At 36.3% G+C, this 14227-nt stretch overlaps 1 protein-coding gene across 1 annotated transcript in view; it reads right to left on the bottom strand.

Moving 5' to 3' along the window:
- Nucleotides 1-14227, bottom strand: part of LOC120569870 (beta-galactoside alpha-2,6-sialyltransferase 2-like) — a 52265-nt gene that overhangs the window by 20697 nt on the left and 17341 nt on the right. The window contains exons 4-5 of the mRNA XM_039818013.1: nucleotides 3576-3673; nucleotides 2256-2357 (exon numbers count right to left, since the gene is read on the bottom strand). Of these exons, the coding sequence (XP_039673947.1) occupies nucleotides 2256-2357; nucleotides 3576-3673 (200 nt within the window). The remainder of the gene's footprint in view (nucleotides 1-2255; nucleotides 2358-3575; nucleotides 3674-14227) is intronic.

Genomic DNA, 14227 nt, shown 5'->3' with positions numbered 1-14227 from the left:
AATGCTACACTGCTAGTTAGTTACTGTACAAGCGAGATAATAAACCTTCCGTTCATCACTCGAACCACGGCACCGCGACGTAACGAGACTGTTACCTCGTGGGTATGTGTAGACAGAAGGATTGGTTATTATTTCTGCAAGAAGGCAGCTGTTGGCCTCCACCACCCCAGCCTCCACCTTTCTAGTCCAGAGACCTAACATGAGTCAAAGTTTAAAATTATTTTCAATGTCTTTCTTTTGGCTCACTCTTGTATACAGGGGGATTACTGCATGGCGCTCCCTGTCCCAGTTTAGCATGCCACTTTATATAATTTGGCAAAGTCAATAGTAAAATTCAACGGGTCTGTATAGAACAAGGTCAGGAGTCAGTGACGCGCATTGTGTCCTTCAAACCCCCTTCCAGTACCTTTCTTTTACCTGTCTCTGTTGGCTTTGTTCAGCTTTCCCTTGTTTATTGTTGGGTAACGTGAAGCATGCTGCATCCACGTAATGTGCTCAACATGTTTGTACTGTAGCTCATTTTACAAGAGCAGTAACACACTAACTGATCAACCTTTTTGTGTTAATTCTTAAACTAGCTGTTTCAGTATTGGGCTTCAAAGCAAGGGAGTATTTTAGGAAAAGGTTGCCCTTTAGGCAAAAAATAAATAAAATCATATTACAGGTAGCCCCTTTCATTTTTATACATTTCTATTTGAGTAATGTTATATGAAACTCCAACACCACAGAACAAGCAGTATTTTGGGAAAAGGTTTCCATTTATATGTAGGCAGGAACAAGGCTGTGTGCTTTACAGATACCACCCATTTATTTTCTATACATTTCTATTTGAGTAGCCTATAACGTTATATAAGGCAAGAGGGCTAATGTTGGGTGCATGAAAGAAAGAAAACCTTTATTAGTCCCTCAAGGGGAAATTAATTTTAATAGGATAGAATAAGATGCTCAATATGGACACATCTTGTCAATTTATTCTTTTAAACTATTTGTTTGTTTAGAATTATTATTAATCTATTTCCTTAATAAAATATTGTCCTCTGGGGAAAAAAATAATATCTCTTTTATTCCTTTTAGCTCTCTCCGAACAGGTACTGCAGCTGCAGAAAAAAAAGCTTCAGTCCTCGCAGAAGTCTTGGAAATTATTGACCATTCACTTAAATAACAATTATAAGGTAGCATGAAGAAGATGAGAAGAGAGGGTGATAAAAGAATGAAAAAGTGAGTCACAATAAAAACGTGTTGTTTTAAACCTGTGCTAACATGAATCAGAGTAATGTCAAGGGAAGGTGAAGGTTAGATAGATAAGAGCAAGCAGCGGAAATTAGTGAGAAGGGGGGTGGGGAGGAGAGGAGGGTCAGCTGCAGATTTCATGGGCACTTTGTGTAGCTGAAATGGTCTAAATCGACGAGGTTTCATTTCCGGGATTGTTCAGGTGCAGCCGGAAATTCCACTGGATGTCCCTCCTTCGGCCGGATGTCCGTTACCTTCCGCTTTCTTTGTGTTGGAATTTTAAACTCCGGTGGATTTATGAGGACTATGGTTAACTGCTCCTCAGATCTCTGCAGGATAAATCCAGACAGCCAACTAAACAATCCGTTGAATCTGAGTTTTCTGTTGCGCTTAGCACCGCCCAAGACGATTGTGATTAGGGCTGTGTATTGGCAAGAATCTGGCGATGTGATACATGGGCCATAATTCAATATATTGCAATATATTTCGATACTGTGCGTAAGGTGATATATTGGGATTTTTTTTTTAAAGTATAATTTTAGAAAAAATAATATTTAAATAAAGACATCATGATGTTCATAAAAGTCAAAGAAGTTTACTTTACGTAAACAATTCAGTACACAGAAAATCAAACTGCCAGTTTGGGATTGTGGGTCACAGGTTCTTAGTGAGCTAATTTTGATATGCTAAAGTAGGCCAAAGTTCAGCCATAGCTACATTGTTAGCTTCTAGCAAAAAGTCAGGCACTGCTAGGCACTGTTAGCAAGGACACTAGTGGTGTGTCTCAGCATAGCCATCTAGCAGTAGGGGGTCTAAACACAACATAAACATGAACCACTGTCTTACATGAATATTTTTGAACGTTTAAAAAAAGACTTGAGGACTAGCCAGACCCTCCTTTGCAGCGCGACTGGGGTGGAATGACAAACTATGCATTGTCCTACTTTACTGAATGAACTGGAAACATAATGAACTGGTTATGTTTTGTGTGAGCAACAGGCTCATTTGATACAAAGAAAACATACCTTGTGTAAGTTGACAGTGTAAGGTGCAGGATCCCAGGCCACCAGAGTCACATTCTTGTAGATTGAACTTGTGTTGAATCGATGCTTAGGATTGGCCAAAATCTGTAGAGGGAAATATGCATAGTTGTAAAATTAAGCCAAACAGTGTGTTAACAATTATTTTAACCAAACTAAATCAACATCAAAGCCCAAATCTCCTAAAATAATAGTTCAACATTTTGGAAAATATATGCTTATTTGACAGTTAGCTTAGCATCAAGACTGGAAACAGGAAACAGCTAGCCTGGCTCTATCCAGATGTAACAAAAGATGTCATCAACAAACACATTAAATTTAGATTGATCAACCTGTACAAAACTGAAGTGTAAAAACAGCAAGTCTGCTCTAACTTTGCTCTCAAAGGTGCCCATAAATAAAAATAAAAAACATGTTATTTTATGTGCAGTTATGTATTCTTTCTTGGGCCGGCACAATAACATTTACAGTCTTGTCATCATCGCAAGGTTGCCAGGCAACCAGCGGTGACTAAGATATATAACATTTTAAATATCAAGCTTCAGAGCTGCTGGTACACATACTTTGTTACCTTTGTACAGAGCCAGGCTAGCGGTATCCCCCTTATTCCAGAGCTGAGGAGAACTGTAGAGTCGGGTGATAAATATTCCCAGGTTTGTCGAAGGTTAAAGGTGCCTTTATTTTCATTTCTAAGCACTTACATACATATACACGAAATACGTCCGCTGCATTACACCCATCTTATTTGGTAAAGGGTATGACATCCACAGCGCCCGGGGTCCAGTTCTTTTGCCAGGGGGGCACTGACTTAGCTAACATTCATATTTTTGGTGGTGGGAGAAACCGGAGCACCCAGGGGAAGAACATGCAAACTCAGCACTCAGCAGTGCCTGTTTGCTGTGAGGCGACACCTTTCACATGACACGACAGTCATTTTATCCATTGTAAATATAAAAATATTGATTAGAGCGGCTTTAACAGAAATAATTTAACACAGGGATCGTTCAGGTTCGGGCTGACAGATGATACTTTTCTGTAGTTTAATGCATTGTTAAAACATGAGAACATTTACTTTGGAGAGGATAGTCTTCCAGTGCCACCGACACGGTGGCACTGGAAGACTATCCTCTCCAAAGTATTGTGTCAATTGTTTGTAACTATATGTCAAGAAATAAGTGGACTGAAGTCATAAATCATTTATACTTCTAACTTTTGCCACTCCACATTTTACATGTGTTTCAGCAACACAGCTCTGAGGTATACATCTATCAATAATTTATTTATGCATGCCAGACTCTTGCTCACCTGTGAGTTGATGATGCGGATGGTGGTTTTGTTGCCCACGTCTCTCTCATATCCCTCTGTAGGTGCAGCGTTAAATCGTAAAACTGCATCATGAGTATCTAAAAGAAAAACCACAGACCACATCACTTGAAGCAGGTAATTAACTGACCTTGAGGTATACATGTTATTGTGTGCCATACAAAGAGCCAAAAGATTTCCCATGATGCACTGGGATGAGCGGCGCCTGGGGAGGCTCGATGCTGGAGGATTTGGCGTCAACTTTGACCTTTTTAAATATATACCGCTGTTGTTTTGGTGTGTGTGTGTGTGTGTGTGGTGTTGTTGTGTTGGGTGGGGTGTGTGTGTGTGTGTGTGTGTGGTGGTATGTGTATATATATATATATATGTGTGTGTGTCTATCTATCTATCTATCTATCTATCTATCTATCTATACACACACACACATATATATATATCTCTATCTATATATAGATATATATATCTATATAGATCTATATACACACATATATACACACACATATACATATGTATATACATATATATATATACACACATATACATATGTATACACATATATATATATATAATATACACATATACATATATATACATACATATATATATATATACATATATATATATATATACATATATATATACATATATATACATATATATATATATATGCCATATATACACATATATATAATATATATATATATACATATATACATATATATATATATATATATATATATATACATACACACACACATATATATACACACACATATATATACACAATATATACATACATATGTATACATAAATGTATATACATACACATATATATATATATACATATATATACATATATATATACACATTATATATACACACATACACACATACATATGCATATATATATGTATGATATACACACATACAATATATACATATATACGCTAACACAATATATGTAATCTATATGCTCGTTACTATATGTATATACTATATATGTATACATACATATATATAAACTATACATATATACATGCATATACATGCAACATGTTATATACATATACACATATGTGCATACATATACACATATATGCATACATATACACGTATATACATGCATATACATGCATATATGTGTATGTATGTACATGTACATAAATGTAATGCAATACATGCATGTAATGTATATGCATACATATCACGTATATACACTACACACATGTATAGCACACATATGTATGTATATACACATACATATACACGTATATACATATACATATGTATGTATGTACCTATATGCATGCATGCATGCATACATGCATACTATGCACATGCATGCATGCACATATATATGCCTTGCATATGTATATATGCATGTATACATACATATATATATGTATGCATGCATGTAATATGCATGTATATGTACCGCACACATATATATATACGCACACTGTATATATGCAGCACACATGTATATATGTATATGCTTTTTATAACACACACATGTATGCACACTACACACATATGATAAACACACATGTATGCATGTAATAATTGTATGTATATAGCTGCATATGTATATATATATATGCATGTAATACCGCATGATATATATGCATCGTATGTATGTGTATGCACATATGTATACGTAGCATATAATATGCAGCTTCATATGTAATAATGCAATACACACACATATGTATAGTGTAATCACATGTATATGCACATGCGTATATATGTATGTAATGTGTGTATGTGTAATGATGATGATGATGATGATGATGTGTGTGTATGCACATATGTATGTCTTGCATACCTACACATGTATTTTTTGTACACACACTATATGTATGTGCACATCAATATATACATGCCATGCATGCAATACTATGCTATGCATATGCGTACTGTATGTATACTGTATGCATGCATGTTATGCATGTGTCATGTAATAATCATTGCATGTGTATGTGTGTATATGCATGCATGTATGTGTATGTGCATGCATATGTATGTAATAATAATAACACATGCATGCATATGCATGCATATGCATGTATGTGTCATGCATGCATGCATAGCGTATGTGTAATGCATGCGTAATAGTAATATGTGCATGCATGTATGTATGTAATATGCATGCATGCATAATAATAATATGATGCATGCCTCTGCACTACCTGCCTGCCCTCTCCACCTATGTATCATCTAATAATAATAATAGCCTAATATATTATATATATCATTATATATCATTATTTTATATATATCACTATTATTATCACTATCAATATATCACTATCATTATCACATTAATTATTACTATCATTAATACTTCATTATTATTCATTAATATATATACTTCATATTATTATCATTAATAATACTTGTATGTATGTATGCCTACTATCTGCTGCCTGTCTCTCCTAATAATACTCCTTTTTGTGTGTGTCTCTTTTGCATGTGTCTGCACTTAATCTGTCTGCACACGTATGTGCCTGTATCGTGTATGTGTCTGCATGTATGCATGTACACCTCACTGCCTCTCTCTCTCTCTCTCTCTCCTCTCTCTCTCTCTCTCTCTCTCTCTCTCTCTCTCCTCTCTCTATATCTCTCTCTCTCTCCTCTCTCTCCCCTCTCTCTCTCTCTCTCTCTTTCTCTCTCTCCTCTCTTTCTCTCTCTTCTCTCTCTCTCTCTCTCTCCTTCCTCCTCTCTCTCTCCTCTCTCCTCTCTCTCTCTCCTTATCTCTCTCTCTCTCCTCTCTCTCCTCTCTCCTCTCCTCCTCTCTCTATATATATCTTCCTCTCTCTCTCTCTCTCTCTCTCTCCTCTCTCTCTCTCCTCTCTCTCTCCTCTCTCTCTCCTCTCCTCCTCTCTCTCCTTCTCTCTCTCTCCTCTCTCTCTCCCTCTCTCTCTCTCTCTCTCTCTCTCTCTCTCTCTCTCTCTCTCTCTCTCCTCTCTCTCTCTCTCTCTCCTCTCTCCCTCTCTCTCCTCTCCTCTCTCCTCTCTCTCTCTCTCCCTCTCCTCTCCTCTCTCTCTCCTCTCCCTCCTCCCTCCTCTCTCTCCCCTCTATATATATATACACTCTCTCCTCTCTCTCTCTCTCCTTCTCCTCCACTCTCTCTCTCTCTCTCTATCTCTATTTCTCTCCCCTACTCTCTTTCATATACATATATATATATATATATATATATATATATATATATATATATATATATATATATATATATATATATATATATATATATATATATATATATATATATATATATATATACACACATACATATATAAACCAGTATGGTACCAAAATATCAGGCAATATATGTTTGGTGTTTGAGGTTTGACACCCAGCCCTGGAGTTGTTCAGAAGAATGCGAACTAGGACAAACTGAGAAAAAAATACAGCAATTTTAAATCTGGTTTGATATCAGCGGGGCAAAACATCAAGGTTTTGATGTAGTCACAAGTGTGTTTGGAATTGCTGCTTAGTCTTTTATTTTGAAGGGGTACTTCAAAAAGAAAAACTACATTAAATGGCAACAGGTGTTTGCATTTGAATGACTTCCAACTGTAGTTTGATCAATGCTTTTTGTAGTCAGACAGATCATCAAAGTCTTGGTGGCAGAAGTAATTATAGAGACAACACGCTGCTGACTGCAGTGATGTAAATTATAATCACATTGACCCGTTAACGATGTCTGTCAGGCTCACAGACATAACCAAAGTGCTCTCTAGTGGTTAGCTCCTGTAACTGAAGAGCCACCACTAATAAAAAAAAAACATAACGGTTTCATCTTTAATACTATATCCAGATTTTTGTTTGTTTTGTTCATCCTTCACAGTTCACACACCAACATGAAATCCTCAGCCTGATGGATGGTTATAGTAATAATTACAAACTTGTTTATTGATCAATCTGTCATTCCCACGGTTCCTCCACATGCGTTGATCTGACACCAGAATGTAAGATCTAATACTCCTAATTGCTTTTCAAGTTTTTCTCAAAGCAGGGATCATTCTTTGTCCACTCATCTTTTATTTATTTATTTATATATATATGCATATTTTATATATATATGCATATTTTATCATTATTTCCATTTATTAAGGTTATGTTCTTATCTCTATTTTTATTTTATTAATTATCCATTTTTACATGATTTTTTTTTTTAACTTGCAGTTAAAACAATTATTTATTTTCCATTACTGTAATCTCATTATATTTATATATGTATATTGTAGTGTTTCAGTCATTTATTTTTTTGATGGTGATGTTTTCATCACTAGGGTTGCTTTTATCAGTGTTCTTTTTTTTCTTTGAAATGAATGTAAAGAACTTTGAAATTGAATTTTACTATATAAATAAACGTGCCTTTGCCTATAGTATATTTTTATCAGCTGACTAACTACATATACTTGTGGTTCTTATTAAAGAATAGTTTGTGTTATAGTGCTGCTACTACTTTTACAGAATAAGCAAAAGATGGGGCACAATTACTGTAAGCCTACTCATAAATGCTAATAATAAAGGCCTATATACTCTAAGTATCTTTGTGTTAGGAAACTCACTAAGACTGCCTGATTGACATCAATTATGTAACATGCCACAGGGTACCCTTCCCCTGAATTGAGTTCATGACAAATCATTTCTATGGATATTTTTTTCTCTTGGCCAGTGATTCTCCATCTTGTCCAACTGTGACCCCCTTAAAATAAAGTGATGCCTTTCTCATGACCCCCACTACAGGCAGCAGAGTGGTGAGCAGTTTCATCAAAAGATCATTTGATTCCTTCTCTGAGAAGCCCTAGAGGTTTAAAACTATCAAGTACTTCCGGAGAAATTCAAAAAACATACCCAATTCAAAAAATATACCAAAATATTAATAGTAAAATAAAACAACTATCTCTTTAATCATAATTCTATAACCCCCAGGTATAAAACTGGTCTAGATTAACCTCAACCTGACCAGGATCGATTTCTCATGAGTCATAACCCACTTCGCATTTCTTTTTATTGATTTTTTAGAAAAAAGCATTACAACTTAGTAACAAGCAAATGAGTACAATAGTATAAGCAGTATAGTTGATATCACACTCTCTTTTTCAAGAAGAAATGCCTTAAGTTCAGAATGAATTTAAATAGTTTTTTTTACACAAAAGGTAGATGTGAGAAGAAGTTTGATATAATATAGAATTTGTTTAGCAGCATTTAGTGGCAATATCCTCTTGCAATATACTGAAGTAAAAGTTTATTGAAGAACACATGTTCATTTTCAGGTTAATACTTGTATTTTGGGTTTCTACTACATGTTTACATGCTTTAATGTACAAACAATACTCATACTGCCTCTCTGAATATACCTGTATTCACACTGTCTGAAACGCTCTGTTATAGCGCCCGTCTCTTTACAGACCTACAGATTTACAGACGTCTCTTTCGCCATGTAAGTATATGGGGGAACGTCTTTTTGGGCCCCATGGCATCACGTTACGGACACAGAAGTTGTAATTCCACGACTTCAACGACTTCAGCGATTTCAACGCATCTAGGTAGCCGACAAAAAATGAATGGGTTGTCTTATTTCACAGTTTGAGGGTTGGTAGGCACTCCAGATACCCAAATGTACACAAGCACTTAAATAGTGAATTGATATGTCCTCTTTAAGTATGTGTACAATCCATAGTTAATATTAATGGACAGAAGATGACTTACAGTGGGAAAAAAACAGGTGCCAACCATGTGTGACGTCACCCATTGGTTTGTGGAGATCTGTTATGACTCATCGAGTTTGCCGTTATGGGCGCAGCCATCCTGGTTGCGGATGTGACGATTTTAGATGAGAGGGAGGAGTGAGGGAGGAGCTGCTTACACTCTATGTTACGTTACCCACTTTCACTGGCAATCACATCATAGCCACGCCCTAAAACACCCCCTGCTTTATCGCCAATTTTAAAATCAACAAGACCATAATTAAAAAAATTATCATTCTGTGTTGCAGAAGACTTAAAACTAGCGATTGAGACCATAAACACATTATGAAAATGTTTACTGAAGTAATAAATCAAGTGAGAAGTGGGTCACTTTCTCATAGACTTCTACAGAAACCAACCTCTTCAACGCATGTGTCGCCCTCTACTGGAATTCAGATAGAATGCAGGTTTAAGGCACTTCCACATTTGCAGCACTTCGCCAAACCGGATGCGTTGTCCATTAATATTAACGGTCTATGGTACAATCCCATACATGAAATCAAGTCAAGAGTGTGCTACTCCTATATTTCTAGACAAGGACCAGGAGTTTATGAATTTCTGGTGACATCGTGTTTACTGCATTACTAACGGATCAACATGTTTAAAAGCTGAGAGCTTTACCTTGGCTTTTTTATTTATTTTTTTACTGTAAACAGATCTACCATAAAGCATGTGAAGCTTGTGCCATATACAGTGATTAAACTAAAGTATCACAACACTATTGTTCATACTCTGTCATCAAGAGTTAGATTAATTTAAGCTAAAGAGTGCATTTGTCAGTGTCTAAGATTAAACTTGAGCCCACTGCTCCTCTGTTGATGCAGTTGGTTCATGTCTGACATGTTACATTCCTTTTATCAGATGATCAAGGAATTTTACAGTTTGAGATCAACTGTGACTGAGTCTATTCTGGCTCTTTGGGACCTGTTAATACATCATGTTGCTTTGTAAACTCAAATATAGATAGGTTGATTGTTAGACCTCTTCTACAGCTGACACAACTTAATATAACTGCCCCTGTGTAGCTGATTCTACGGTTAGGATTTATTTACTTCAGGTAAGGTGTATTTATGTCTAAAAGTGTGAATGCCAACATCCATGCCTGACAAATAAAATCAGAAGAGGCAAACAATGCCATAAGCAGGCTGCTGGATGTGTGGCAGTGAATTAAATGTTTTTTAGCCAAACAATTATAATGCACTCTTCTGGTATCAATAATGGCTCCTGTTATTACTTAACCATGTTTCCTCTGTGCTGGCAACCTTGAATTAGCTTTGTGTCAGGATATTTTCTGAGATGACTTTACTTAATTAAATGGCTTTGTTTCAATTACATTACTAACCTGTTCAGACATTGTGTGCCTGAGGCATATGCTTGCGGTTCTGAAGATGTAAAATAAAAGTTGTAAAAGTAGTAGCAGAAAAAGATTAAAACAAACATTAACTAAATGCCTGCCTGAAAAAGTATGTATTCAGTTGATTTATTAAAATGTTAACAGAGTGTGCATATGTAGCTGGGCAGGGTGGTCTTGTACAGTCTTGGAGTGTAATAGCTAAAAATAGTTTCTTTGTTAAGAGTCTGGCGTCAAGAGTATTACATTTTCTGTCTTCATTCAATCAGAATATAAAGACTAAAGGCAGAGCAGTGCCACAATACTGTATTGTCACATACAGGAGGTAATAATAATAATAATAATAATAATAATATAATAATAATAATAATAATAATAATAACAACAACAACTAAATACATTTTATTTATGAGCGCCTTTCATAGCACTCAAGGACACCTTATAGTTAAAACAAGCAAAAATACAGTTAAAAAGGCAAATATAAGTAAATTAAAACAAACATTTAAAAGATTGAGATAGAAAATTAAAAGAAAGCAATCTATCGATGATTTTGATAGAGGGTGGAGTCATGTTGGGTAGACCTTTCGGAATATGTGGGTATTGAGGGAGGTTTTAAAGGTGGGTAGAGACTATGGTACGAATGGACAGTGGGAGGGAGTACAAAATAACAGAAAAGCAACATAAGAGAAGACATTTGGTTAAAAGGAACACGCCGACTTATTGGGAATTTAGCTTATTCACCGTAAGCCCCAGAGTAAGACAAGTCGATACATACCCTTCTCATCTCCGTGCGTGCTGTAAGGCTGTCTGACGGCTCCAGCATTAGCTTAGCCTAGCACAGATCCTGCAGGTGAATGGTTCCAACTAGCCTACTGCTCCGAATTGTGACGAAAATGACAAAATAACGCCATGTTCCTATTTACATGTTGTGATTTGTAGAGTCACAGCATGTACAAAAAACAACGTAACATGAGACACAGCCATCTTCTAACCGTAAACAAACCGAGAACTATATTCTCAGACAGGCTTGCTGCAAAGCAAATCACTCCGCCCAAGTACTATATTCTTCCACCTGAGAATATAGTTCCCGGTTTGTTTACGGTTAGAAGATGGCTGTGTCTCATGTTACGTTGTTTTTTGTACACGCTGTGACTCACAACATGTAAATAGGAACATGTTGGCATTATTTTGTCACTTATTCGGAGCAGTAGGATTGCTGGAACCATTCACCTGCCTGTTCTGTGATGGGCTGATGCCGCTGGAGACGTCAGACAGCCTTACAGCACGCACGGAGATGAGAAGGGTATGTATGGACTTATCTAACTCTTGGGGTTACGGTGAATAAGCTAAATTCCCAATAAGTCAACGTGTTCCTTTAAAGTTGAATGCCACTTGAAGATGTGTGCATTTATAAATTAAATTCCTCTGATGGCATCACTTTTTTGTAGAAAAAAGAACACAATCCCAGTGAAAGTCAGTTAAATCTATGTTTTTTTTCTTCTTCTTTTTTGGCAGATTACTACTTTTGTATTATACCGCCACCAACTGTACAGGAGTGTGTAATACCATGAACTTCATAGAATCTAGGCTTGAATTAATAAAAAACTAAAAAAGTATATACATCTCACATACAAAAAGTACATGTTCTACATCTTTGTCTTGGCATTCTATACATAAGCCAGTACCAGTACCTACTATTTGTAAGGTAGCATTAAATCCTGTGTGACCTAATCGAAGTCTGGCATAGACCACTTCTTCCCTTCTGTGTAAACTCAGCGAAGTAACCCTTTTCCCGGTCACAGTCTTCTGTATTTTATGGTAGTGTCTAGCATTAAACTCTGCCTCCCATTCAGTTTGCCATCTTTGCATACTTTCAGACGGATTTGGCTTCACCCTTCCCCAGTGGAACATTAATTCCTATACATTTGTTTTTCAGCATCTTTTTCGCAATTTTATCAGCCTCTTCATTTCCTGTAAGACCTATATGAGCTGGAACCCAACAAAACTGAATAGTGATTCCATGGTTCCTGAGATGCAATAGTAAATGTTTAATTTCAATAATCAAATCTTCCCTTGATGAGTGACCTGTATCTAGGCTATGAATAGCTGCCATGGAATCTGTACAGATTACAGCTCTCACTGGTTTAACCTCTTCAATACACCTAAGAGCTGTTATTATCCCAGTCATCTCAATAGAGTATACAGATAGAAAATTACTTAACCTATAGCAATCTCTTTTATTAAATTCCGGAATACATATCTTTTGTGGATCTTTCGATCCATCTGTATATATATTTTAACATAGCCATAGAATGACGATTTTATATATCCCTGGCAATATGCTGCAAAACTTAGTTCATTTGGATACTCTCTCTTTCCTTCCAAAAATGCACTGTTAACCTCTGGTGATGGAAGAATCCATGGGGGAATATCACGTAGAACCAGTGAAGGACTACATTTCAGTTCTTCAATTCCATATTGTTCTGCTATACTGTTGATGTTCCAACCAAAGCCTTTTGATTTTGTTTGATATTCCCAGAGTTAAATCTATGTGTTGCAACTAAACCCGTTATATCCCAGTGTCCCCAGGTCAGATCTGCTAGGACTTCCACCCAAGTGTCTTGGTGTAATTCTACCACTGGGGGGCACCCAATCAGAGATTTGGTAAATCACAGTTACAAAGACAACACAAATTAGTCATATTTACTTCATAAAAAAAAAAAAATCTAAAATCATGAGCCAATTTTGCACAAAAAACCAACATTAACAAAGATGGGTAGGCTGATACATCACCAGTACAGACTGAAGGATCCGAACAGTATATTTACCAAAAACTATGATCTAAAAAATGTAAATTGAGTCAAAACTATGATGTGTCAAAAGCAATAAACGCTGTAAACGTCACAAGGAGGAAATTTGTTGCAGGGCATTTCATTGATTCATGTAACATGTTCCTGTTATTTTCTCCATCCTACGTTGCACTGGGGATGCAGTTTTTCCTGTTCACCACATGATGGCAGCCACACATCACACACGCATGACACTGAACTGAACCAAAAACCTCAGTTACAAAGCTCTCACAGGATGAACTCTGTGCTGCAGCCAATGAGAGAAACCCAATAATCTAAATGTCAGCCAACCTGCAAGTGGCACAGAAAAAAATAAATAAAAAAAGAGTACGATGGTCACATTCATCTTTTGGCTATTTGTCACAATTCACAGCTGAATAATGAAGGGTTAATGTAGGGTTTGATGCAGTGCAGCCTTTTGAAAAGGACAGCAGGGTGAGAAGACGGAGTGGGATCGATGCAGTCTGATTTCATGTTGAGGCTGAGCCTGAGAATTAATGTAACAAAGTCAAGCTTTTCCAACACCGTTTAATAATTAATCAGCTCAATAACATTTATCTAATTTGTCAAGTCATTAAGTCCCCCTGTCAATGCAAAATCTATTTTCTTAAGAACTGAATAACATGATGATGACACACTGAACCAATACCCTGACATTAAGATGTATGCGTT

The sequence above is a fragment of the Perca fluviatilis genome, chromosome 12 (genome assembly GCF_010015445.1).
Source record: "Perca fluviatilis chromosome 12, GENO_Pfluv_1.0, whole genome shotgun sequence".
Classification (NCBI taxonomy): domain Eukaryota; kingdom Metazoa; phylum Chordata; class Actinopteri; order Perciformes; family Percidae; genus Perca; species Perca fluviatilis.
Note: the sequence above shows the minus strand (reverse complement) of the source record. Positions and strands in the feature narration are given on the sequence as shown.